The 25626-nt window shown below is 38.3% G+C and overlaps 2 protein-coding genes across 7 annotated transcripts in view; one reads left to right on the forward strand and one right to left on the reverse strand.

Moving 5' to 3' along the window:
* LOC140338533 (uncharacterized) overlaps positions 1 to 19694 on the reverse strand; it is a 61138-nt gene extending 41444 nt beyond the window's left edge. The window contains exon 1 of one of the 4 annotated variants that reach the window (XM_072422785.1): positions 19569 to 19694. The gene's annotated coding sequence lies outside the window, so the exon portion shown is untranslated. Of the gene's footprint in view, positions 1 to 1247; positions 1401 to 19568 lie in introns of those variants that run through there. The other 3 variants (XM_072422784.1, XM_072422783.1, XM_072422781.1) reach the window with 3 other exon arrangements.
* The window catches only part of WWOX (WW domain containing oxidoreductase), a 561627-nt gene continuing 545295 nt past the window's right edge, over positions 9295 to 25626 (forward strand). For all 3 annotated transcript variants that reach the window (XM_072422778.1, XM_072422779.1, XM_072422780.1), the window contains exons 1-5: positions 9295 to 9529; positions 12315 to 12521; positions 16437 to 16501; positions 19115 to 19172; positions 23061 to 23239. In XM_072422778.1, the coding sequence (XP_072278879.1) occupies positions 12415 to 12521; positions 16437 to 16501; positions 19115 to 19172; positions 23061 to 23239 (409 nt within the window). In that variant the 5' untranslated portion in view covers positions 9295 to 9529; positions 12315 to 12414. The remainder of the gene's footprint in view (positions 9530 to 12314; positions 12522 to 16436; positions 16502 to 19114; positions 19173 to 23060; positions 23240 to 25626) is intronic.

The raw sequence follows: 25626 nt of genomic DNA on the forward strand, positions 1-25626 counted from the left end.
TCTCTCTCTCTCTATATATATATATATATATATATATATACACACATACATATCACATAGCATAAATGCGTACATATATAAGTATAAATAAAGCATACTGCATGACAAGCACCCTGCTACTCATTGCACTGCAATATATATTTACAAGATAAGTATGGTTGTCATTACGTATAAATGACAACCCAGCACACCAATGCATGTCTCCTACCTTGTCTGTTCTAACTAACTAAACACGTTTTAAAAGGTCCTTTGGGTACATATTACTGTAATCCAGTCCAGATTTTGCATGTATTATTTTGTGAAGCTAGTGAATGTAGCACAAAATTGCTCAAGTGTTGAACATTGGCTTGTTAAAATACCCTATGACAAGCATAACCCTAAATGGGCAAGAGAATCAAGATAAAGTAATTTACAAGATTTCAGATAAAGAAAATACAAGTTAAGGTGAAATACCACAAATTAAAGTGGCAACACCATATCATGTTATTATTTTAGAGAAACTATAGTACCTGAATAAATGTGTACAAAATGAATAAAATATATTTTGCTGAACTATAGCAATAAAATTAAATACACTATACTATGATGACCCTTTTTTTATTAATATATTTTATTTAACTATTATTGTCAACTTACTCTTGGGGCTTCTTCACCCAGCCATTTACCAGGTCTTATAGTCAACCTAATAGCCAAATGAACTCTCAAGATGGGCTACCAACACAAGTGCTAATGGCTGAGCCATTCTGGTAAGCCTGAAACCAGAACTGCTTACTGGCAAGATCTTTACGTAGCCATGCAAATGATTTACAAAAAAAAAAAAAAAAACAATTTGTAAACTGTTTATGGTGAGGCACAGTGCCAACATATTGCAAAGCTGATTTTGGATTTACATGTATTTTATTGAATTGGTTCCAAGCCTATGATTAACACATCACACCAACATATGTCCTTATCTCATTGTAATAATTCACAATAATTAGGATAGCTTCCTTTCCTTTGTAAAACTACAGGGAAGCAAGCTTGAGGCACAGCAGTGAACTAAATGAAAGTGCTGATAAAAGCTCAGCTCAATTGAGGGAAACACATCCATCCAACTTGTTTACTCTCAGTTGGCCTCACCCTCTATTTCACCTGGTTTAACCTTTCTGCTTGATGTTTTACAATCAAGTGAAAATTTGAGACAAATGTTAAAATAAAAAAGCATAAATACAATGGTATATATACAACAAAAACTACAGATCACTTACTGCGGATTTGCTTGGCTTTTAGTCCAGAGAAGATGTATTTTGCATGTAGCAACTCCTGCGAACTGCAGGCTGGATGGACAAGTCAGGACACTAATTACCTTCCAATGAGTCATGGACTGCAATAACCCATTCAAGTTTATCCATACATAAAAATATTTCTAGGAGTGGTTCATTTGCTACAAAGAACAGCAATGAATGTCAGAAAACAAGCAAGAGTTTGTATATACAGGTGCTTTTTTTGCACCAGTGATTTATTTTTTTCCATTTGAAAGCAGCCATTGCGGATAGAACATGTAATAGTATTGAATGGAAGGGGGAGGAGGGTAAAGCAGTATGCTGTATGTGCTATGTATTGACTTCAAAAAAGGGGTGTAGTTGGTAATGCAGATCTATGGCTTATCTGTTAAATGGCAAAAAAAATATAAAATCTATATTAAATATATATATATATATATATATATAGGGTAAATTTAATGTAAGTGCAATAGTTCAAACACAGATTATGTTATGTTACTCCTATCAGAGAGTATTATTATTACAAGAGAATCCTTTAGCAAAGACAGATTGCAATGTAATCAATGAGACTTCCATGTTGATAATGTAACTGCTTTCTGTCCATTTTACCATGTGATCAAAGATAGTGACAATTTAGAGAAGTGTTTCTCCACCAGCGTTCCGTGGAACCCTAGGGTTCCTCCAGAAGTTGCTAGGGTTTCCTTCTCAGGTCAGTTTAGGTGACACCAATCATCTTTTTGGCTATCTGTAAGGGTGACATTCTTCTCAATTGCTGGCAATGTCGGAGGGATTTTTGTTATTGACGACCACACTAATGTAATGTGAGTAGTGGATATAGTTATTATAGTAGGGGTTACCTGAAGATCTGAGAGCTATTTCAATGTTACCCTGATGTTAAAAAGGTTGAGAAACACTAAATTAGACAATTTGTCAGATATAGGTATATTTTCGGGATGAAAAAGTGTCCCTAAAGAAAACATTATTAAGACATATGTTTTGTTCACATCGGACAAGTTTTGCAGTCCTATACACGTTTAACCCCCCCAGCGGTAATCCCGAGGGTGGATTTTACCTGCAAAAAGCGGTAATGCAGAGTCACACTCAGGGTCGCCTTCAACTTCTGGTCCCCGCAGGTCCTGGGTACACGTCGTCCTCCTCCGATCTTCAGCTGCGAACTGCAGGGACGATCTCCAGGGTTTCTTGTGTTTTTTTTACTTAAAGCTTATGAATAAATGTATTAAATATTGGACATATTTCGGTGAGTTATGCCTAAGAATTATAGCCTACAATGTAAAATAAATTTCCATGCAAAAAAATGTAACGCTTTTTGCATGGAAATACGGACAGAATTAGAACACCATGGGGGTTAAAGCAACACTAAACCTGCTTGATAAAGGTCAGGTGTTGGTCAGATCCACCTGTCAATAAATTCTCAGAATATAAAAGCTGAAATACTGATTCGACTGACTCAAGCCTTTGACACAAGCCTTAGGTGAAGTCTAACTTGCTCCATCAGGGAAAAAGAAACCCTTCCTTGTCTAGAAGAGCAATATTAAAATCAAATAACTCCCTCAAACAATCTACAATGTTACGTCTATCAATGTTACATTATCTTCAGTAAAGAACCCCTTCTGTATGTGAAGGCCAAATCTCTTTCCACCAGGGTGGATCATTGTTAATTTAGTTGCCCTTTTCTTTTTTCTATTATTAGTTATACAACATCCTGTCCATGAGCTGGTGCCCAAAACGGAGTTGCATTTTGAGGATGAGGCCTTACTAATGCCACTCTACCTGCTACTTTATTAACCTCCCTGACGGTCTGATTATATGAGTAATTTTCAATGTCAGTAAATGCGGGAAAGCGGTAAATTCTGTTAAAGACGACTAGGTTTAACAACAAGTTTAAAGTCAGAAGGAGAAGAATATTTGGTCTGAGAAGTTCACGGTCACCAGGACTAAAAAGTAGCAGTAGTGATGTAGTAATGCTTTGAAGTTTTGTGTGGGGGAAAAGAAATAGACTACTTTTTCTAATGTTAAAATGTAAAGCTTTTGGAATGATTTAAGAAAAAGGGATAAATGTCTGGGAGAGAGCCCCATTAGCAAGCAAGCAAGCAAGCAAGCAAGCAAAAGGGACCTGCGTGGTCTGGTTTGGTCTAGCCCATACCAGACATTGGGCCCAGAGGACCATGAGGTTTGGGCCTGCCTTAAAGCCTATATAGAGATGAGCCAACAGCCCATGGGGGGTCAAGCTCATTATTTATATTAAGGAGAGGATACCACAAGTTCATGTATACCCCTGGGACTTTTAGAGGTTGAGCATCCTATCAAAAGCTAAATACTAGCCTTGGACACTGGATGCATACTACTTGAGGACGGGGTCTGGAATTGGTGTACAAGTAACATTCTTGATGTTAGGGACCATCAGGATGTAGAAGTTAGCTCAAGAGTGAGGCACCTGAGCAATACCGGCAGAGATACTCACCTGTACAGATTGTAAAATTGGTATTGGTAATATGCATCCTGCAACCTAACCTCACTTTTTCTATACAGCTCAGAAGTTTAAAAACCCTAAATTACAAGAAATGACTGAGCCTGACTTGATTTGTACCAACAAAGGAGAACCCCAACCACTATCTCCTGAAGGGGTGTGTTACATAAATGCACGCTTTATTAATATGAACTAATGCCTACGGTATGTGCTATGTTTTTCATGGAGTCTTACATTTAGCCATAGGAAATGATGAAGTTATAAAAGTTAGTACAATAATTTAAATGAGAATCAGACCTTATGGAGTAGCAGTGTGTTTTTCTTGCACACATTGCCATCTAGTGCTGCAAACAAGAAAATACTATTTCCTTTATTTCTAGATACTGCACGTTGAGAAAGAATGCTTGTTCAGATCAAGAATAGGTCCACTTACATAAGAAAACAGAAATGAACCATTGTTTGTTACTAATATTAGGCCAATCAATTAATAATTCTTTAAAGTTTTAACTACGGGTGTTTTAGGAAATTGACTCTGACCCAGAATTCTTTTTTGAGCTCAGATCAGAACTCTTGGCTTTTACCAATCACAGTTCTGATCCTACATTACTATAACAGTCATTGGTAGGTATAGTAATGCCACTGAACAATGACCACTAGTATCATTCAAAGGCTGGAATGGCCGAACTGTGACCAGGTGGATGGAGCTCTTATCATTATATTCAGTATGCAGCCAGTCCAGTAAAGGACACCCGTCTCCTTGCTGATTGGCTGAACAATGACCATAACTAGTTACATAATTAGCAAGAATTTTTTAAAATGCATCAGGGCCACATTCACACATTGATTGTTCCCTGACATGGGATTGCATATCTGGACTTAGCTTGATGCTGCAAAGTTAAATATTAATTAAAGAAAAAAAAAAAAAGATAGATTTTTTCTATTGTGTGGTTTTGTTATTTTGGGGGATCATTTACCCCTTTCTGGGAATGAATAAGGGGTAACTATGTAGCCCTGTACTCATTTTGCACAGTGAAGGGGTGAAGAGGTTGATATCTATGGGGGCTTTCAGATTTAAATGAGCCCACAGACCCCACAGCAGTGGGGCGTGGTCCTGTCCCCTAACAATGGCCCTTCCCACTGTTGGGTGCAGGCTGGAGTATGACTTTGCCCAAGAGAAGTGGCTACATTTTGCCCCTTCCTTCTTTAGCAAACTAGATTACAGAGCACGTTTTATAGAAAAACAGGGGCACATATATCTCATTCCCTTCTTTTTCTATCCATTTTCCTATGCTGCTGGTGGTTGACAGTAAAAAGCACTTGTAATTTCAGCTGCCTGCCTATAGAAAAAAATGTCTCATAATTACTTGCATTGTGTATCATGTATGTGGGTGTTTACATATTTAGTCTGGGCTCTCTAGGGCAGGGGTCCCCAACCCCGGTCCAAGGCCTACTGGTGGCCGTCTGACAAGTGGGCCGCGGCTCTGGCCAGTGCACCCCCCAGCGGGATCACCGGCCAAAGCCAGAGCCGTACAAATCGCAGGATCAGGGCGGTGGGCAGGTTGTGTCTCTTGACCTTCAATGGAAAAGTGGGCGTGTTCTGCCATTATGGGGTCACTAAGGGGGAAGTTTCTTCCCCTTTGAGTGACACAAGACTCCGGACCAAGCATGCGTGGTCCGAAGTCAGTAGATTCAGTGGTCCGCAAGCTGCAAAAGGAGGGGGACCACTACAATCAAAGGCATTCAGAACAGAGCCAAAGGCATATGCATATGCACTTCCCTGCAAAGGATATACGGAATTCATGGGGATTGACTGAACACATTTTTAGAATGACAGAAGTTTTAGTAAGACTTTATTATAGCCCTAATCTTGCTAACTATTTAATTCATATCAAACAAAGGACATGTAATGCCAAATAATATCATTTTACACTAATTATATATAACATCAGTTTGATGACCATGCAACATGATGGCGCTCCTAATCAGTGTTGCCAATGTAAAGTTTGTTTTTCAGTGACCTGTGGTTATTATTCAGTACACTATGAAGAAAGTACTAAAGTCCAAGTAGTAAAATGCTATAATATCACTGTGTAAACAAGAATCAACAAAGCCAAGCAGGTATGTTTGTAAAGACAAATTGACACTGACTGCAAATGTTACTATTAAATGCAACATAGTTTATAGGTTATGGATCACTCATATGTTTGGTTTTATAAAATCAGCTCATTATAGGATAAATATTTGTTTGGTTTAGGTTAATTAAATAGGAATGACTATTATGCAATATTATTTTTTTAAGGATTGCTTTTTTACGTTAGTTTCAGTGACACTTGAGGGAAAATTAATTGCACTGTATTTATATGTAGGAATATTTACACATGACAGGAGCTCCTAAGAGCCACAATGTTTCTACTTTCTGATCTTAGCCAATGTAGTGCCTTGGTACCCCCAACTCCAAACACAAAAAAATTACTCCACCCACTCCCTGCATTGTAGACATATCCTGACCCGACCCCTCATAGGGTATGGTAAACCACCGCTCCTCCGCCACTCCTTAAAAAAAAATAAAACCACCTATGCCTTCTGGCTTGTGGGTCTCTATGTCCAATCCTTCTACCCCAAAGGCCTTCCACACCGGTGTAGTGTCATTGCCACACAAATTTGAGAAAGCAGTCCCATTGCCTAGCAATAGAATACCATCACATGCTGTCATTTGCCATAGGGGAACTGCCCGTAACTGCCCGGATTCGTAAAAACAACAAGCAAATCCCACTTTCTAAACTGTCAAAGCAGCAATTGCCTTGGCTAGTAAAGTAAATATTATTATCAAATCATTATAAACTGTAAGTTTCGATCATGTTCGTTGGTATACCATTTGTACACTAAAGTTTGGGCAACTGGCAGAACCCCTAAAATTAACCAGGCTAGATACAGGTTGTGTCAACATGGTGCAAGTGTCTCTGTCTTGACTGGGCCGCGTTGGAATTTGTAGAGAAACAAAAAGATTATTCTCTTATTCTATCACTCCTTTTCTTTTCTCTTTCCTTCCCCTCATTACCCACACAAAATGTAATTCAAGTGTATATAGGCTGTAGTTTGAGAAGAAATTTTCATTTTGAGATGTAGGCCATTAAAGGAACCAGAGTGCATGCGGTGGGAAGATGGGTAGAAGCCCCCTACTTCCTACCTTTTATCCTTGCAGCCCCCTTACCTCTCTGGGACATCAGTATTAAATTACGTTTTGCTGTAATTTGTAACCATAGACCTCATATTTCCAGAACGACCAGACGTAATATATAATATGGGGAACTGGAGTGATAAATAGCTTGGGGCTGGGGCTTGTCTCTTTTCTTTCTTTGCTCATTATACACATGTACTATAGCTTTTCCTTGACAGTCTTTCGAACAAGAACTACAAGGGACTGCAGACTACATAAGAAATGCTCTCTTTGGGGTCTATTTACTACTTTTGGGCAGGGTCCTCTCCTCCTCCTGTGTCATTGTTTTTATCCCTCTGTCATTTTCAACCCATATTTATCTACAGTGCTGTCTAATATTTTGATGCTTTACGAATACAATATATAATGATAATAATAATAATATTATTAATAATAATAATAATAATAATAATAATAATATAATATTTATAAGGCTGGGTCTACATTGACGTTTTTTTAAAATGCATGTAAACGTTCCTATTGCATATACATGTGTTTTTATGCACTTTTATTAGCGTTTTCATGCTTGCCTTTAAAATGCTGGAAAACGTCTATGCTGCGTTTTCCCGCATTTTTATCGCGTTTTCCAGCATTTTTAACTAATTTGTATATTACGTTTTTGGGTGGTTTCCACCGGTAACCCAGCGTTTTATTTTTTAAACGTTGCAAGCAAAGTTGCAAGATAAATGTCCTAAACGTGCCTCAAGGAAACGTCCTGGTGTAGATTAACCCATTGTAATGCATGGGGATTTTAAACAAGGGCTTTAAAAGCCTCAGGTTAAACGCTGGGGAAACAGTCCGTGTAGACTAAGCCTGAAACAGTAGATCTGACATTTAGTCCCTAGTGCAGTATCAGTTACTGCCATTGAAACACATGGACCTAGAAGAATCCCCACCAAGAAATGTTTCAGTAAATGTCAGATTCAATGCTTTGGAATAGGACCGCTATGTGTTCACCCCCTGGCATGCTTGGTCTGTGGATTTAGAGTTGATTGAACTTGGGTATTGCTTCACAATTGGATGCTTGTTGTCTTTTTTTACAAAATATTTATTTTTTGGTCAATGTATACTGGTTTGATCTGTCATCCCCCTTTCTTTCTGTTAAAGAATGTTATATTCATGGGTAGGACATTTACCAAAAAGAAAGTTTCAAACAAAAGCTGTATAATTCCTTATTGATAGAGAGAGACCCGTAGCATTAAAACAATAGGTGCAGGGCCTGCATGACAGGGTGTGGGCCTAGCTCAGGGTAAGGGATAACAAGAATAGGAAATGGTTAGGGAGGGATAGAAGTAGTGACTGGTCTAGAGGTAAGGAGGAGTGTGGCAGATCAAGGGTTAAAAGGGTGCAGACAGAAGTGGGAGGCCCTCTTTTAGGAAGAATAAGTTTCCTGACCACCCTTTTATTTTAGAGCAACTGGAAGCATGGGGTTTTGATTGGTTAGGGCAGTTGGGTTCTTGGAAGGCAAGGGTCCTGTTTGATATAAATGTGATGAATTTTGGCAGGAGGGATCCTCACAAAAATCTGTTAAAACAAGGGTGCGTAAATAAATAAAAAATACTGAAACCTGTAATAAAACTGTACAGTAGCATAACTTATATTATTATATAATAATAATAATAAAAAAAATATATATATATATATATATATATATATATATATATATATATATATATATATACTTTGTATTGGATTCAATACAGTTATTTTGTATTGAATCCAATACCATGAGTGTGGCTCGGCGTTACCTCTATCAGCTGTTTTTTTTTTTTTTTACCCACACTCGGGGTATTGCTCAGAAGGTTAAAGAAAAAGTTAGAAGGGGTAAAGGTCGGAGCTATCTTGGTCATGTAAAATGCAATTAATCATAGACGTATTGTTATGTTAACCCAATAACTAATTTAGTCTGAGCATCCCGGCAATAGGGACAAACATAGAGAGGTGCAAATTATGCACGAAGGTCCCGGACCCTCCTTAGACATAGCGGCCCCGTCTCTCTCTGATATTCCCCGGTGTTGTATCTCAGCCCTGCTCTCTGTCAGTTCTGCCACTGCTAGGCATCAATGACTTTTGGTCACAAAGGAGTTAATATTTTCATTCCTGCTGCAGGGTTGCTTTGTTAGAAAGCAGCTTTCATTGTCTTCCCCTATGCTGCAAGCATGCAATCTAATTGTCCTGTTCATTAAACAACTCAGAAGTGTTTCTCACATAACATTTATTCATAGCAATGTTTATATGGGGTGACATATGATCTGGAACTTGAGGCTGAGGCCTGTGTTTCCGCACGCTCCTATTCTCATCACACAGGAAGCGCAGACACACACAGATAATCCAGTGTTTAGAATGGTGTGTGCAGCCCATGTGAATGTCTGCAGGCACTGATCTCTGTACAGACTCAGAAGCTGCTCCGTGTCCATTCACAGGACTGTTTATCTAAGGACTCCGCTGGTCTCCCTTATATACAGCCTGTGAGAGGCTTTGTTCCCAGGAGCTTGCAATCTAGACAACCTGTATTAACCCTTCTGAGTCTGGAGTGTCAACTGCCATCAGCATCATCACAAGGCAAGTGCCTTAACCCCCTCCAAGCTCCCATTGTATATTGACAATTGTTTTATTACGCAAGGATAAGGATCTTTATTTTATTATTAAACTGTATTTATATAGCACCAACATATTACATAGCGCTGTATATTAAATAGGGGTTGCAAATAACAGACAGATACAGACAGTGACACCGGAGGAGGAGGGGATTTTTAGGCTATGAGGCTGCATTTTTTTTAAAATAAGGATCCTTATCTTGGTGTTGTAGCTCTGTAGTAGTTCATTTACAAAGCTAACACATAAGGATCTTTATGTGCAGCCAGGGGTGTAGTGGGGCGGGCACCCCCTGCGCACTCACCATGGATAGCTTTCACGAATACTGTGTCCCCTCTTCTTTTTTTTTTTTTTAAACGACTACACCCCTGTGTGCAGCCATGTGACTGACAATTTTAAATCCTATTGAATGGTGGAGATTTGCAGTGTGGTTACTGCTCAACAACCACATGAGACCGTAGCTGCCGGCTAATGATTGGTTGATTTGTGGCGTGGTTGCATGTGGTCCGCACATAACCATGGCCACCAGCTCCATGCTTCAATCAGCGCCTCACTGCTGACCAGACACTTCAAAATGGGAGTGGGTGAAGAGCGGACCCTTTTAAGCGACACCCGGTCGTGGGAGGACGCTATGAGTAGTGCTTGGCCCCGATACTTTGAAGAGGCACGTGGCCTCCAGGGCATATAATTTTTAGGCACCACCTCGAAAGGCAGATGCTTTAGACTGGTGCCTGGTCATCTGGGCAGACACTTTTGTGTGGCACCCGTTTGCCTAGCTTGACGCTTTCAAGCTGCACTTGGGGGAACACTTTGGAGTGGTGCCCGTCTGCCAGAAGTGTCCAGCTGTGCCAGGCTAATGGGCAGTTTCTTTAAAGCAGTGTCTGAGCACAGGGTGGACGAAATCAAGCAACACCTGGTGCCTGGGTGGATACTTTGAGAGGAGACTGGCCACCTGGGGGACGCATTCGAGAGGTCTCATGGGAGGGCTCATTTACAACATGTTTATTCATTATGGTAACACATTCTAACACAAATGCACATACACAATGCACCATGCATCTGATCTGTGCATTGACTGCCCAATTCAAATGAATGATCTGCGCAACATAAAACACAGAACAAGTTGTGGTGTGAATGGGCCCTGTGGCTTCCCCTAATCTCCTTGGGACTCTGGCATTCCATAACTCTACCCGGTTACTGTGGAGTCTCACTCACTCTGCTGCATTTATCATAAAGTACACTTAGATATTTGAAACAGACCTAAGGACATGAAGTAATTGTACTTTTTTCCTATTTAGTTTTATGCTAAAAAAAAAAAAAGGATTAAGAATGAATATTTTCAAAATTGAATATAAAAAGTAAACCATTGATTTTAAACAAGCTGTTTTTCTTTTCATTTTCTTTTAACATTGAAAATTTATGTACTGACATTTTTTTTCTCAAGTTTTAGATTGCATGGAAAGAGTTAAAATCTTGGCAGATTTTATGGTCTTACTGCTGGATAGATTCTATTTCTCTTTTTGTTTGGGTGATCTGTACAGAAAGCAATAGGGAATCAGTTTTTTATTTGTCAATAGAACAAGAATGGAGATGGAATCCTTCAATTGGGGCACCTTTATTCTGGTGGCAACTGTCATATAGGGGATTTTCATTTAATTCCTGTTGTGCCTATGGGCCAGGAAGTGAATAGAAATCTTAGACAGCATGAAATATACACAGACACTACTATAAGGGCTAATACCATCTTGAATTATTCATCACCTAATACCATGAAATTAATGTTGACTTAAACACTAAAGACTGATGTGATATAACAGATTAGGGACAGAAGCTAGGAGTGTAAAAATGTGACCCAGAATTTACCTATAAATAGCTGGCCCAAGCAGCTCTGGTTCTGGTCATGTGATTTAAAGCACCTTTGTTAGGTCATGTGACCAACATGCAACACAGCATTTCCACAATGTGTGCGCTGACACCAGCAAATTCTAAATTTGACCAAAGACTGCTGATATCACTGTGTGGTCACAAACTTCCCTGGCTGCTGTGATCAATAGTTTCAATCTGCCTATTCCTAATACTGTATTACAATATATTGGAATAAATGTGCTAGGCTGAGGAGACATGAGCAGATCTTCTATTTTGCTCCAATAAAATGGTAATATCCTAAAGTGAATCCAAAGTAAATTCAGCTGCCGACCAATCACAAGAGACCACTTTTTTGGGGTTTGTGGATAGATATAGGAAGTATAGGTAAATATTGATCAAAAGTACACAAGTTATCTTGTTAAGGAATGAATAATTCAATCTGATCAACATTCTGATCACTTCCAAAAAAATTGCAATGGGCAGAATATCATACATGTGTGCATATAACTAATCAATTACCGATAGGAATATTGGCAGTGCATGTATTGCGCCTTTATGTTGTCACATTTATCTAAGTAATGTTGGTTGCTGGGTGTGATATAGATAGTAGAATAATACCAACAAAGAGCTAATAAAAAATGATAATGTCATAAGATAAGGATTCCATGTAATTTATGTGAGCCTGTAAAACATTATTTTATATATTATAAAAATATTATATTTATATTTTTTTTCTGTAAATTGCAATGAAGCTAGCATCTGTGCTGTGCTGGTACTGAACAGGTTAAGCCCCTGGCATTTCTGGCAGCCCAGCCTAGACCCAGCACATGGCTTTTGTTTTCTGCCTGCAGCCAATCAGAATCACCCTTTCTCTTTCTGTTTACAGAGTTCGGGAGACCCCTGGTGGCGAGTTTGTAGATCGTGTGAAGCCAGCACAGATAAAGTCACTGACATTAAACTGACATTTCTATAGCAGCCACAGTGCTATGGCAGCCCTGAAATACGCTGGCCTGGATGATACAGACAGTGAGGATGAACTGCCACCTGGATGGGAGGAAAGGAGCACAAAGGATGGATGGGTTTACTATGCTAAGTAAGATGGGCCATAGTGGGAAGTTTATTATATAATATAACCCTGTAAAGTGTATGATAATTAGATGTATGCTGTTATATAATATTTTATTATGTCCTTCTTTCTCTCTGTATGTATGTATATATATATATATATATGTACTTCAGTATGGGATATGGCTGTCAATTTAAAGCAGAACTAAACCCAAAATACTCACCTGTCCCCACCATTCCTTCACAGGGTCCCACCATCTTCTTCCTTCCTCTTAATGGAGATAATCTCCGGCCATCTTGATTGGCCAGGTCAGGAGTTCATTCATTCTGGACATGCGCAGGGGAAGCTGCATTGCTGGGTATCCTGGCAACCAAAGCATGCGCAGCTAAGCTTTTTATTGCAGATACCCTGAGCAATCAGGCAGGTAAGAGGGATTATTGCAGAGGAGACATTTCCTGTCCTTTTCTGCAATAATGACCTGCATGATCCTGAATGTTTTTAGGAATGAGTTAGTTCTGCTTTTAAACAAGCTGCTAGTAAGCAGGCTTTAGAACTACTTGGAGTTGTTGGAAGCCTGCTGGCATCTTGTGACAATCAGAACACCAGTTAAATCATATCTAATCACAAGGTCACAAGTGTAAACTACAGGTTGACATTCAAAAATTCGGCCATCGATAACCCAATTCCTTCCAATTTTCTGTATGGATTTCGAAACGCATTTTCAAATTTACACTGTTTTCTGGAGGCGCCGTTTATGTTTTTATGGCGCTGTCTGTTGGGTCTTGCACATGCTTTCCTGCTAATTCCTTTATTATTAATTCATTTATTTGCTGCTGTATAGCCCCATTATGTATTCAGCATCCATTTAAAGGACTGTACAGGTAGCAATTTCCTGTTAAATATATATTCAGCATATATAACGGTAAGTCTGGAATATTGAAAATCCGGCACTTCCGAGTGTCAACCTGTGTATTACAGATTACCAGTTCAGGATTTTGCTTAATTTGTTTTTCTGTACTTTATCTATAAAGGTACAGAATGGCCCCCTACAGAAAACCTCCCGGGCTGTTATCGGGAGGGCGGGTATTTCTGTACTGGGCCTTGAGCAAAAATGCTTGGCTTTGTAATGTGGGAGTATGGGGTCCAGAAATTATAGTCCTGGATGGGGTGTTCTTTACCCCCCAAAAAACTGTGAATAATACCTGCTGATAAGAATGATGCACAGGCAAAATACATAGGACGTTATATATATCCTGTTTATTAATAATAATAATAATAATAATATTCAGCTAGCAGAATTTTTAGTAATGCCATGATCAACACATATTTTGTACTACCTAACCATGTATAACCAAAACCAAATATATATTTACAGTCCAAAAAAGAACTTCATTATTGCGGTTTGTATACACTTGCAGATAAGCCTAACCTCCCCAAACTCCTTCAAAGTTTGAGAAGCTATGCCTACTTGAGGTCAGGGATTGTTTTTTTTTTTGTTATAAGGCACATTAAGGCCTCTTTCAGACTTGTGGTGTAAAGCTGTGTAATTATTCTTCCTAGGAAGCGTAGCAAACTGCTGCTTGGCTCTCAGGAAGCAGCAAACCACACTGCATGCAGATCAAGGTGTTTGCACAGGTTACCCTTGCATTTGCAGCGATTGTGCCATTTTTTCTTCAGGGTAGTTAAGGCAATGACACATCCAGAAGGAGCTCTTCCTTCCATAAATAATGCTGCAACTACAATGCCAATGCAACCGCGTACAAAAGATTATACCCAACCGCTCCATTTGGGGAGAAAAGCCATTGAAGATGTGGTAATAAATAGGAACATTTTAGGGGGGTCCAGAGTAGCCATTCTCATTTAGCAGTTGCTGATCTGGCCTAGTGCTCTCATTATTGTGGTGCAAATATTTCCAGTCTGTAGGCATTATTCTATCACATATTATTTACAAGAAGTATAGAGTCACACACATCAATGGAAATGATTGCTGGTGCACAGTCTATGGCTGTGTTTCTTGTTCTTTTTAACATGGGGGACCCTTGAAATAACTTTTGGGCCTTCAGAGAACCCCTCTTATGATTACTATCCACAGCTCACAGTACATTTGTGTAGCAGTGGTGGGAAGAATACCTCACATTGCTGACTGACCAGTGGGAAGAATGTCATCCTTACAAATAGCCAAAAAGATCATTGCCGTCATTTAGAATGACCTTAGAGTCACAAACTGTTCATTGCTCAAGGAACCCCTAGCAACCCTTAGAGAAACCCTAAGGTTCCATGGAACCCTGGTTGAGAAGTACTGGTCTATGGGGTTTCAATTATTTTTAATAATTTTCATTTAAAGTAACAATAAACAAATTCATCTTTGGTACACAAAAGTAAGAAGGAAGGCACCTTGACAAATTCAGTAATATCCAATCATTATTAGATATTTATCAATTATTTTTAACACCCTTAACATTCCCAAGCACTGGTCTATGGTAAAAAGGCAAAGGCTGTACTAGTGTTCTGCTGATTTGAAATACTGATGGGCTTTTGCTAACATCTGCTAAGGCTACACTGTTGTTTAAAAATTAAATGAGATGTCTCCTGCTTGTCCACCCCTCTCGATAGGACTACCTGTACATAGTTCCTAAATTGTCACTTGAATTTATCACAAACGTTTGTTTCCTGCAACAGTTGTATAGTTGCCTTTGCCTAGCTTTAAATCAAGCCTTAATGTCTTTTAAGTGATTTTTATTTAAACGTTTGTCATCTCAAATATTCTCGAAATTGGGTCACAGTGGGTTTGTTAGAACTTTTACACATGTACTGGTTATTTGTATTTGTTAGCTTGTCCAGATCTGCTCTCCATAAGATTTCATTTAATATGTTATGACTTTGAAGGTTTCTCTTTCAGTGTTAAAATAAGAAGAACAATAAATGATGGGTTAATTTAGGGTGCTTTTATTCTTTGTTCAGAATATGTAAATACTTTACTGGGTGTAGGTTCTCTTTAAAGACTATGGAAGCACAGAATGATACATGTTGATCTGCCAGAAACAGATTTTGCTTCTATAAAGCTCTGGTTGCTGACACCATATGTGTTTTCTGGACTGATATAACAAGAAATGGGACCTGATTTATAAAGCTTTTTTATATATATATATATATAAAAAAATTAATAAATATATATATTCCCCAGTCTTGAAGAGCTTTAATAAATCAGGTCCCATTTCTTGTCCCATTCGATACTATATATTATTGGTGAAACTGGGTGATCCAGCAAACCTAGAATGGATCTGTTCGAGGATTGAAACGTTTGCCAACTAATAGCAATTTTTTTTTAAAGAAATCAGTTCCAGGTTTGTGGCATCGCCCCGGTTTTCTCATGATAGTCTCTCTTCTACAGTTCTGGAGAGCTACAGTATAATAAATCCTCATCCTCTATATTATCTACTGGACTTCCTAAAATCGTTTTCAATTAAGTGGCAAATGTTTGCAATACTACACCAGATTCATTCTAGGTTTGTTGGATCACCCAGGTTCTTCACTGGGTGATCCATCTTCACCAGTCTTGGAGAGCTTTAATAACTCAAGTCCATGACGTCAATCCTGCCGTGTTGTCCTCTGGAAAATCACAGAATTCCCTCTTATCAAATCACCTCAGGCCATGGTATGCAAGGGAAGTTGAGGGTTAGTTTATATTTCTGGAGGTAATACAGATCAGTCAAGCAAGATATAGAACATCAATGGATTTCTGCCGGGGTCAACAGGTATTTTTTGCACCATTAAACAGATATAACAAAATACATTCAATGTTCTATCTAATAGACAAAAAGGGAACAAATAAAAGAAGTTTGTTGTTAGGGTTTACATATACTTTAATAAAGTGCTATATAACCCTCCAGAATCTATGAGTTATGTGGCGATAAAATAATGTTTCTGTTTTTCATTTAATAGCCACTTAGATGAGAAAACTCAGTGGGAGCACCCAAAAACGGGAAAGCGGAAGAGAATTGCAGGAGGTTGGTAATGACTTCACTGTCTTTAATTCATCTTGTTGCCTTTATACAGTGGTGAATTATAGGAGAAATGTTCCTGCATGAGCCATTCTGTGTATCGGTAGCCATGGGAGGTATATATTCATTTTATTAGCCTTTTTTATATATCATTCCTTCTGTCGTTATACATACTCCTGAATATTTTTTATGTCAATGCATTTTATCTGTGTTGGTTGACCACGTAGGAGGATTTAATTGAATGGAAAATATCAGATTCTTACCCCATTAGTTCAATACGCCTGTTTATTAGTCAGTGATGATCTGCCATTATTGGTAGAATATTTGTCTTGTCACTGCTCTGTTAACAAAGATCAAAACAGATTGATTGTACATTTCCAGGCGGCCATATGCTACCCAAAAACAATGCCATTCTTCTGATGCAATAGCTTGTTTTGAGAAGACATATTATATTCTTTTTTTCTTTTTTTTTTAGTTCCTAGAAGCGCAACAGTGTCCTGTTTAAAGATGTACATACATAGGCCATTTTAGACCTAATCTGAAAATATCTGTATTGTATATAGGTCAAAAACTGGGTTAAATAGGTTGCAAATGTATGGATTGGTTTCTTTTTTTAAGTTTCCATGTCTCTGCCCTTTACTTGTTTGTAAGAAATGAGTCTGGCAGCTCATACAGCGGACAATCTACAAAGATTGAGGCACAATCCTGCCCCTGTACAAAGCATTGGTCAGACCACATCTGGAATATGCAATCCAGTTTTGGGCAGCAGTTCACAAAAAGGATATTGTGGAATTGGGGAGAGTGCAGCCTCCCCACCAGTCTGAATATATCCTTTTTCACGAATAACAAGGAATGGAGGAGCTGAACTGAATGGATTAGCTGAACTGAATCTATTCTCCCTTGAGAAGAGTCGTATAAGGGGGGATATGATCACCCTGTATAAATATATAAATGGTCCATATAGAGAACTGTCTTCCCAATTATTCACTTTGAGATCATTACAAAGAACAAGAGGGCACTCTTTGCGTTTGGAGGAAAAAGAAGTTTAAGCTCCGGATAAGGAAGGGATTCTTGACTGTAAGGTCTGTTCAGCAAGTAGTTTTAGCACGTTTTATAGATTGCTTTCAGAAAAACATGCTTTTCTAGAAGCACAGAAAATAACTAAGTATTAGTTTTCAAGTAAAGACATCAGAGAATGTTGATCCAGAGAACATCAGATTGCCTGGGGATCAGGAAGGATTTATGTGAACAATGCTTTAAAAGGATTTTTTGTCTTTCTCTGGATCAACTATATTTATAGGGATTTATCCGGGATATGTATAATTCTCTAATAGTTAAACTTGATAGACATGTCTTTTTTCAAACTGACTAACCAATATATATTGGTATATATAAAAATATCAGAAGAATGACATTGTTTTGGGTAGCATATGGCCACCTGGAAATGTACAATCAATTTGTTTTGATCTGTTTTCGAAGCAGATTTAAATATATGTCCTAAAGCTTGGTCTGAAGCAGAGCCGGGGTACCTCCAATGGGAACTTTGTCATATCTTAAACTTACCTAAAATGAAAAAGTTATGTTTTCCTTTCTACACAAGCCCTATTAGCCATTATTGTTTTTAGGCATTAATCCCCATATGTTAAAGAAGTGTTGCATAATAAACCGGTATAAAAAAAAAATTCTAAACCTCACTATTAAATGAATGCTTTGGCTCTCACCTAGTAGGTAGGAACCAATCAGCAATGTTACCAAATAAGTGATCACAATACTAGGTAAGAAATGTGATCACTAGAGATGGTTTTAAACATATTTGCAGATTCAGGGTGTCATTGGCCTTGTTCATAGAGTGGCACTGTGACAGCTGAGGCCTGTAGGCTGCAGCTGTTAAAGAACAACAGGTTGGTAAAAATTCAAAGTTATATATATATATTTTATTTATTTTTTGAGCCCAGTAGGCTGCAATTATTAAATTTCTTTATTTATACTTTCTTTATGTTAGCCTATATTATATAAAAACCTGCAAGATATTTATTTAAACTGTGTTACAAATGACAACAATATATATGTCCTTAACCATTTGAGTCTCTGCGCCATTTTTGCCTTACATACCACAGTGTTTTTTTATCCATGTGGCAGTTGCTCTGTTCCACATATTATACTCCATAGCCTTTGCTGTCTACACTAACTTGTTCTACTGTCATTTATAAGGGACTAGCGTCTTTATTAAGCAGTAAATTTAGATACAGAAATAATTTTATGAAATTTATGAAAAAAATTTTTTTGTTTTTGTATTCATTTATTCTCTTTTTTGTGTGCTTCCATATATATTTAGCTCAAAATAGAAGAAAATCTTTTTAATAAAATGTATGAAAGCTGTTCATTTCAACTTTACAATTTGTTGGTTTCTCTAACTCAAAGGTGGTTTCTTGCAGCTGTATTTGCAATTTCTGTTGGTTTGAAAGTGGTTGAAGCAAACAAAAACTTCCAGATGTATGGCTAGTTTATATAAAATGTTTGTTTTACTGCATCATCTAATTGATTACTTTCTTCTGATCATTTTCTAATAATTTTCCAAGTGATTAGAGGATGGCTAATCAATATGTGTATGTGTTTCAGATCTGCCATATGGTTGGGAACAAGAAACTGATGAAAATGGACAAATATATTTTGTCGAGTGAGTATGCTACAGACCACTGTGTTTTGGATGTTGATTACCATGCTGAAGGCCTCTGCGGATGAATGTTTGTTCTTGTCATAACTACTTCCCTCCCTGTATAAGTTAATAGGAATGCAAAAGCATCCTAAAGCAGGTTGATGCAGCTTAAGAGGTCAAATACAGGTCAGATGAAAGTTAATTACACCTATCATTGAACAATTTTGGAAGCATCTTAAATTGATCTCAAACTCTCATAGCACCCAAAATCATAATGCATTATCAACACAAACCTTCTGCCTGTTGAAACAGGTCCAATAAAAGTAGCTTACAGAAAAAAAATATTAGAGGTATGTTCAGTTTTATTAATTAATATGCATACATTCTAAGGAGAATTTACTTTCAGGTATGTATTACCTTTCCAAAGATGACAGAAGTCCTCCTAGCAATGTTGGCCTTTTTCCCAAGAAGACCAGCTTAGTCTTTGTTCAGTCACTATTTTCTTTTTTGGTCCAAGATGCTGGGCCTGAAAACAAAAATTATATTATTCTCTTCGTGCCTTTTTCAGTGGTTTAATATTTGGCTGTGTGTTTGTATGTCTTGCTTGGCTCAGCCCACTTATCTTAGTCCTTGACCAGCCTGTGTAAGTAATTGATGCATCACTGCAACTGTGTCCCACTGCTACCTCCCGTGACCTGCCAGAACACTGTACTGAGCAGAGTGATCACAGAGGGGATCGAAGACTCATGAAATGCTTCATCCTGCTTGTGGCAGTCTAATAATTCTTCCAGGATCCTCCATTTCAAGACAGACCTTGAGAAACTAGGCCTAGGCACTGTCTCTTGGCTTGAAGCTCAAGATCAAGTGGGGCAAAACTGTCCTGATGAAAACAGGAAACCGCTTTAAAAGGTTCTAGGACAAGACATTAGCATTTTTACTGGTTTGCAATAGTGTAATTTTGGAATTAAAATGCTCTCACTTACCTGAGTAATTGACATTCATTCAGTAAATAAAAAAATCATCCAGTCCACCCAAAGTATTTGTTAGATCTGATGATTTTTAGAAGGTGTAATAACTTTTTTTTTTAATTGATTGGTAATTGAGTAATGTATTTTTTCATGGGAACATTATAACAGTTGCAGCTACCACTATGCCTACTGCTGCCTCAGCTGAATCACGCCCCCTGGTGGCAAGCATGTTCCAGCAGCGGCTGGGCAAGTCAGTAAGCTGACGTCAGAAATAGGTATATAAGGCAAGATAGACCAAGGGCTTGCCTCTAGTGTAAAACCTTCTATTTGGGCAGTAGAGCTAGGCCATAGTGAGACTGTTTTGAGCTAAAGATAAGTAGACACAGCTGTGTTAATAAACCAGACAATTTACATTTGTGGCAAATATACCCACTGTGATCAATGCAAGAACCTAACCAAGAGGGTGAGATTTGCTTACAAGTATTACTTTGGATGTGAAATTGGAGATCAGGATAAAAGCTGGACACCTCATATCTGTTGTCAGGTGTGTTACGTTGGCCTAACACAATGGTTGAATGGGAAAAGGATTAAAATGCCTTTTGCTGTGCCTATGGTTTGGCGTGAGCCAAAAGACCATCACTCCGACTGCTACTTCTGTATGAGTAAAATTGCTGGGTTTTCGAAGAAGACTAAGTCAAAAATTGTGTATCCTGATTGTAAACCTGCTCTGAAGCCAGTGCCACATGATGCAGAGAATCCAGTGCCAGTCCCTCCTACATCTGTTGTTACTGACAGTGACATGTTGGATGGGGAACAGGAGGATGATGTGGATGTTAATGAATGTAATGAACCAATCAGAATTAGATGATCTAGTAAGGGACCTATCTTTGTCAAAAGAGAAGTCTGAACTGTTAGCCTCCAGATTAAAGGAGTGGAATTTGCTACAAAAAGGAACGACAACTTCACACTTTCGTAATAGTCACACAAAGTTTGCAGGTTATTAGAAGCTGGGAATTGACATTTTCTTCTGTACCGACGTGAGTGGTCTGATGATAGAGTAAGGTTGCAAATACATACCAGAGCAGTGGAGATTGTTTATAGACTAGGGCAAAGCAAGTTTGAAAGTTGTATTGCTGCATAAAGGTAACGGAAAACCATCTGTTCCCTCAAGCCGAGGGAATGAAAGAGACATACGAATCCATGGAGGTCATTTTGAAATTGATTAACTATTCAGAACACAATTGGAACGTTTGTGGTGACCTGAAGGTGATAGCACTCCTTCTTGGCCTGCAATTGGGATATACAACACATATGTGTTTTCTGTGCTTTTGGAACAGTCATGATGACAGCAACCATTACAAAGTGAAAGAATGGCCACCCAGACCTGAACACACTGTTGGCCAATACAACGTGAAGCATAAATCACTCATTGATCCACAGAAAGTTTGCTTTCCTCCACTTCATATTAAACTTGGAATAATGAAAAACGTTGTTGTTGCATTAGATCGTGAGGGTATGAGTTTTCAGTATCTGAAGGACAAGTTTGGAAAAGTTATAACAGATGCTAAACTGAAAGCAGGCATGTTTGTTGGTCCCCAAATCTGCATTTTGATGCGTGATGCCACATTCAGAGACAAACTCAACCCACTTGAACTTGCTGCTTGGTATTCATTTGTGCTAGTTGCACAAAACTTTCTGGGCAACCAGCGAGCTGAAAACCATGCTGAAATCGTGAAAAACATCCTAAAAGCATACTATCAACTTGGCTGCTGAATGTCACTAAAAATTAATTTTTTACATTCCCGTCTGGACTTCTTCCCACAAAATTTGGGTGATGTGAGTGATGAACAAAGGGAGAGGTTTACATTAGGACATTTCTGTTATGGAAACAAGATATCAAGGCTGGTGCAACCCCAACATGCCAACATGATGGGCGACTACTGCTGGTTTCTGCAACGGGAGACAGCGGAGGGCCACAAACACAAAAGCAAGTGCCCGAAACACTTCTGAAGTGTACATGTGTGTTAAACAAGGTCTCAGGTGAATTATCTGTAATTGTATATGTTGTTGCAACAATAAAACTATGTTTTTGTAATGTCATCAAACTTTGAGGCAAAAGTTAGTTTTGTATAGAGATTATATAGAGATTATATAGTAAACGAAAGAATGCTGAACGAAAGAATGTAGCCAATCTCGTCTAATTAACACGCAATTAAATTAGGATCCTGACAGCCTAGGCAGAATCAAACTTCAGATTTGGATTCAGCGCACTTTAGTATAGGACACATGGATTAGACCAAGTAGCAGACAATATTTTTTTTTTTTTGATGCAGTGTTATTAATTTTATTATTATATAATATTTTTTGGACCTGGGCTTGTGGATATGCAGTACTGCTATTCTGAGCTGCTGACACACACAACAGTCCAACGGGTGACACTCTAAGCTATGCCAGGCAACATATGGGCACCGGGACTTACAAACCTGGGAAAAGTATTCAAATTTTTTATACTAATTGCTGCTACTTGCCTGGGTCTGTTCCTGCAAAAAAAAGTTAGGCTAATTTAAGCTAATCAACTAATATGAACAAATAGTTCAATCGTTCAAGCAATGGCAGCCAACATAGTCTGCTTTAAATCTTGTTCTACAATAAACTGTAAAATCTTATAGAGCAGTCATAATATTTTTGGGATTAGAAGTGCTAGTTGAATGGCTGCTATGCATACCATGTTACCCGGAACAAGTATACAGCTAATGATGTCAGGCCTATGACTGAAGCCATGGCATCAACAGACCATCTAGCTAACTGGAAATCTTATCAGCTTTAAAGATTTTAATTATCAGTCCAATGTTTTATTAGCACAAGGATAAAATAAAGTTCTAGGTAGGTTAGATAACATCCTAATTAAATTTTATTTGGTCATATGCTTTCTCTCCTTCAGCCACCTAAATAAAAGGACCACTTACCTGGATCCAAGGCTTGCCTTCACTGTAGAAGATCAGCCTGGGAAGATGAACACAAGGCAAAAGTATGATGGGAACACCACCGCTATGGATATACTGCAGGGCTGTGATCTCTCATTGAAAGTCGTCATCATTACCGGAGCAAACAGTGGTATTGGTAAGAGCTAGTGCTTTACTAGATAAAATTTCAGTTGCTTGCCTTCTTGCAGGTTTAATACTTATCAGACCTTTGGACCTATAACAGGAAAAACATTTATTCTATTTAAAGTGCAAGGTCAAGGGATAAAACATTTCTACATGTACATATTAGATTTGCTTTCTTCTTTTTTTAAATAATTAATTTCTCTTTTGTTTCCCTTTATCATTCTGAACTTTATTGTGTCCTCCTGACCTTGTTTCCTGGGCTATAGAGACATGTTTCTGTCTGCTACTGGAGTCACTTCAGATATTTGTCATTTACAGTGTAACAAAGTCCATTTTGGTTCTAAAATACAAGAGAGAAAATAATTTTATTTTGGTAGAACCACTATGCTAAAAATAATGTAATTATGAATTTGTTTCATTTATTCCAACGGTCCCTTTATACCAGGCTCCATTATACCTTGTACAACAGCAAAGGGGAGAATGAGGGGTGGCCCAAGGAAGCAATCAATTTCTTCTACAATACATATACTGAGCAGCAGTATTATCTCCTTGGTGAGCTCTCCTTCAAATCAACAGGGTTGCTAAAGTTCTTTACTATGGTGCCCTAATGCCGCACTGGAGATGAAGGATTTGGCTGTGTGGTTTGGTAGTGGTAACTTAATCAGTAAACTGACACACAGAATACACACCCCCTGGCAGTTGAAACAATTCTTGTATGTATTTCAACATACAAAGAGCTACTAACCTAAAAAATTCCACATTTAGCTCTACTAGATTTTCTTTACATTTTAGAGTATCCTCAAGAGAGAGAAGATTACCGCAATGTTGTCTAATAAGATTGCCCTTGCTGGTCACTGGCCAGTTTACCTAGACCAGGGGTGGAAGTTGGCAAAGGCATAGCACTGAAATCAGTGAAGCAATCCATGGTGAAAGGGACAATAGCAGACATCTTGTAGTATATGTTCTAAGGCATGATTTTTACTTTTATAAACCTAAAATGGCACAGAGGTTCACATGTACAGACCTTTGGGCAGGTAAAAACAATCTGATTAGTTGCTGGGGTCACTACATTTTATTTTTACCATTCCAGTTCCACTTTAGGATTTTGAGAGTTTTAGAAGAAATGTTACTTTATGTGGAGGCACCTAAGGACAGTATTTTTTTATTCAGGTTTCACCTTTTCAGCTTCCTATAAGTATGTCAAGCCAAAACTTTTGGATGTGGAATTTTCCACTCATTGTTTATATGGTTACAGATGCTTCCCCTGAGATTGCCATAGAAGGTTTTTAAATGCACATGTCCAATGACAACATTAAGGTCAAGGTGATGGCATGATCATGCTAATCCAACAAATACATAATTGCTTTCCAGATTAGGTAAAGAAGAAATCACAAGCTACCAACATTATCCTCTAGTCATTTTGGTCTTGGAGATATACCATATGACCAGAAATTATGGCTTGTAACTCTTTTTAAAATAAAATCAGAGGACTCTTGCTAATGACTAGGTTTTAGGTTAGTCAGTCTTGGCTTCATCTTCACTCACTCTGCATTACTGAGCCTTAACGTAAAGCTATGCTTCTGTGGGTACCTGCAGCTGAATGCTTTTTGTGGAACTGTGCCTAACTTGTGCCAGGTTCAAGTCACCGCACATTCAATAATATTTACTACCTCTTCCCTTTATTCTTTAATTGAAATATGTCTTTATTTGTACAGCATTTCTGGTTTCAGCTGATGAGCCTTCAAACACGACCGCACTTTGATGAATTGCTGTATAGTCTTGAAGTCTTGCGGTGAGTGTGATACACAGGAACATATGTTCTTGGAAAGACGTCGTCACAACCCTCGCATAGGCTTATGTGTGTTTTTCTATGGAATATTAGCATTCCTGTAAAGACGTCTGACAACTTGATGGACAGAAAGAATTTTTTAAAAATACACAGAGAGGAGCGAGTTTTTAGACAAAAATAACATTAGCTGAGGATCTTTTCCCTGAATCAAGAGACATCTCCCTTCCACCAAGACTCTAACAGGTGCTGGAATCCGACTATTACTCAAACGGTATACGTGATGCCAAGCCACTGGAGTCCCCGTTAATCACTGCCAAAGACACACTTAATACTGCTCCTCTTTGCAAGTCTGCTTCAATCTGCTTTCCAAAAAGCTTTTGATTCTTGGCACAGTGTTGGCATCGACCCTGCCAAAGTGAAATCCTGAGATCAGTTATGTCAGGGGCTCTCTGGCACAAGGAAAGGGTTTACTGTTCACATTAACCCTTGGACGTCCTAAGGACCTGCTGATACTAAACAGTCTATCCAAAATGGTCAAAGATAAATTAGATGAATGAAATTTTTTTTATTTAAAGCTGAACTTTAACACAATAATGTCCATTTCACTATAT

This window comes from Pyxicephalus adspersus, chromosome 9 (genome assembly GCF_032062135.1).
Source record: "Pyxicephalus adspersus chromosome 9, UCB_Pads_2.0, whole genome shotgun sequence".
NCBI classification, from domain to species: Eukaryota; Metazoa; Chordata; class Amphibia; order Anura; family Pyxicephalidae; genus Pyxicephalus; species Pyxicephalus adspersus.